Genomic DNA, 3,167 nt, shown 5'->3' on the forward strand with positions numbered 1-3,167 from the left:
GGAGAGAGAGAGATTAAAACATCAATAATGAGAGAGGCTCATTGATCAGCTGCCTCCTGCACGCCCCACACTGGGGATCGAGCCTGCAACCCAGTCATGTGCCCTGACCGGGAATCGAACCGTGATCTCCTGGTTCACAGGTCAAGGCTCAACCACTGAGCCACACAGGCTGGGCATAGCTTGTGTACTTTAGATGAAAAATTTTATAGTTTGGCACATAATTGGTACAATTCATGGGTTAGGTATTCTGGATAAAAGTTTGTCACTCACTAACGATAATCAGTGAAGTTATTCTGGAAGTATATGAACTATAATATAGGCATTTTTTAAGTACTCACTAATTCTTTTTTTTATTATTATATTTATTTTTTAGAGTGAGAGAGGAAGGGGGAGAGAGAAAGAAACATTGAATTGTTTTTCTACTTATTTACACATTCATTGGTTCTTCTTGTATGTGCCCTGACTGAGGATCAAACCTGCAACCTTGGCATTTCGGGACAATGCTCTACCCACCTGAGCTACCCGACCAGACTCACTAATTCTTTTATACCTGAAGATACTATCCTAATCTGTGGTCATATTATAGCCACTTCCTATAATAAAGAACCTTCCTGTAATAGAAGAAGCAAGCCAAACTCTTCAGAGATGTTTTCTTTCAGTTATCATTAGGCTAAAACCCATCTCTCAGCCCACCACCCTCGCTTCACACCCCCCCCCAACTTGGCCCAATTACTAACATATATTTTATCTTAACACTCACTTCATCCATGCAAAATTAGCACTCGCACATAGAGTAAAAGTTAGCAAAAGGGAGCTTATTTCATGTTTCCTTTTATTGACAGTGTTAAACCATGTCTTATTTTACTTTTCAGCTTGCTACCAAATCTCTTACCTTCAACAATTAATGTGGGGTTTTTTATGTGTTTGTTAAAACAGGAAAACTGTGGTATGTCTGTGTGTAATGGTAAAATATATATCCTGGGTGGAAGACGGGAAAATGGAGAAGCCACAGACACTATTCTCTGTTATGATCCTGCAACAAGCATCATCACAGGGGTAGCTGCAATGCCCAGGCCAGTGTCCTATCATGGCTGTGTGACTATCCATAGATACAATGAGAAATGCTTTAAGCTCTAACGCCAGGATGCTTCACCCAAGAAGCCACACTGATCCAAGATGAGAGGTTTCAAAAGCTCCAGAGTGGGACCTTGGCATATCTCCTTTGTGCCATATGCACAAAAAGTAAAAATAGTAATTGTGGTGCCTTTCTCCCCAAAATATTAATCTTTCAAACTGTAATAAAGCCTTCCCTGTAATTGGAAAACAAAAGGGGTTTGGGTTGTTGTTGAAGATAATAGTGGTGTTGCTTGGGCTTTGAAAATGCACCTTTGTAAATATTTGTGAGAAACCTATGTGGAATAGGAAATTCTGTCTGATTACCTTGTAAGAATTTGTGATTGGTCTCTTCATTTATGTATGTTATCTGCAAGACTGTATATTCCTTATTTTGTCATATAGACAGATAGAAAATTGCATGACTTAAGGCTTCATTTAGGTTGAATCACGTAATGCTTACAACACACCCTAAGGAGGAAAAATCAGTTTTCAAAATCTTTGTTACTAAAAATATATTCAAACTGATTAATTTACCGAAAGGATTTTTTTCTGTAATTGATAAAAATGTGATGACAGCGATTTGAGTAAGATACCAAATTATTACTTCATGCTTTGAATTGCTGTCTTATATTAAACGTATATTTGAGAAGAGGTTGGGTAGAAGATAGAAAAGCAGATGCCGTTAAAATGACAGGTTACTTTCTAAGGAAAAATTAAGATCCTTTGGAAGGAAAATGACTCACTGTGCCTCTCAAAGTATTTAGCATATCATCTCTAATGCCTCTTAAAGAGGTTCCTTTTCGTGAACCTGGCAAAGGAGTTGAAATCCATTTTGTAATATTATCTTGTGAAAAGCAGGGACAGATCTTCTCCCCAGCCCAGAAGGGTTTGACCTCATTAATATGGTGCTTTGGGTGAGGACTTCTCCCCTGGTTATCCTACTTTCCTGTGACCAGCTTAAGTCCTGGGAGTCTCTACAATTAAGTTGTCTTCAAAGGATAAACCAGGGCCCACCTAGCTCGGCCCATTTTTCTTTTAAAATTAACTGTCTGAATAAACTAATGGCAGTAGTTGCAGTCTTCTAATCTCATTTGGTACCATTGTGTAAATTATTGATCAAAATTCCCAAGCTTCTATACAACAAATTGCCTTTGTCTAGTTTTTCAACTCCAGTTTATAAAACTTACTAGTATTCAGGGATGAACTTAAAATTTCTTTCTAAGGCAAATGGAGTAGCAGGAACTACAGCATAACTGTTATTTCTCGGTGAACCGGTGTAATTTACAACATTTTAGGGATGTTCCAGGTTGCCTGCTATGTTTCAACTTCCCAGGCACTGTTGTCTTCTTACATTATAATTAATATAGTCCTTGTCATAGGAGATATGATGCAAATATATGATTGGAGTGTCACCACATTTCTGTTAAAACCAAGGTAGCAATAAAAAACTTAACATTGATAAACTTATTTTTATTATCCTAGAACAGTGATGGAGAACCTATGACACGCATGTCAGAGGTGACATGCGAACTCATTTTTTTGGTTGATTTTTCTTTGTTAAATGTCATTTAAATATATAAAATAAATATCAAAAATATAAGTCTTTGTTTTACTATGGTTGCAAATATCAAAAAATTTCTATATGTGACACGGCACCAGAGTTAAGTTAGGGTTTTTCAAAATGCTGACACGCCGAGCTCAAAAGGTTCGCCATCACTGTCCTAGAATGATAACAGAGATATCAAATAAAATATATGGCATCAACTTAAATGCTTAGCTGGAATCAGAATTCTGAGGAAAACTCTAAAAAAATTACAAATTTTTAGGGAAATTTTACTTTTCAAATCATAATTTTTAATGATATATACCTTTTTGTGGTAATTGTCAGAGCAATTCAGAAAATAATTTTCTGTCATTTTAATTGAAAAATAATTGTATGTACTATTAGGATACTTGTTTTAATTTTTGAGTAAATATCTACTTTTGCATTATATCCTTTGTGTAGATAGTGGAATCTATTTAGTTCAGAAATTCTTTGCAGTATATGAGAT

The 3,167-nt window shown here is 36.0% G+C and overlaps 1 protein-coding gene across 3 annotated transcripts in view; it reads left to right on the forward strand.

Moving 5' to 3' along the window:
* Positions 1–2,400, forward strand: part of KLHL24 (kelch-like family member 24) — a 27,467-nt gene extending 25,067 nt beyond the window's left edge. For 2 of the 3 annotated variants that reach the window (XM_005872114.2, XM_014544496.1), the window contains exon 8: positions 937–2,400. In XM_005872114.2, coding sequence (XP_005872176.1) covers positions 937–1,137 — 201 coding nt within the window. In that variant the 3' untranslated portion in view covers positions 1,138–2,400. Of the gene's footprint in view, positions 1–872 lie in introns of all 3 variants that reach the window. The other variant, XM_014544497.1, reaches the window with a different exon arrangement.
* Positions 2,401–3,167: the final 767 nt, after the last annotated feature.

Source organism: Myotis brandtii, unplaced genomic scaffold, assembly GCF_000412655.1.
Source record: "Myotis brandtii unplaced genomic scaffold, ASM41265v1 scaffold368, whole genome shotgun sequence".
NCBI lineage: Eukaryota > Metazoa > Chordata > Mammalia > Chiroptera > Vespertilionidae > Myotis > Myotis brandtii.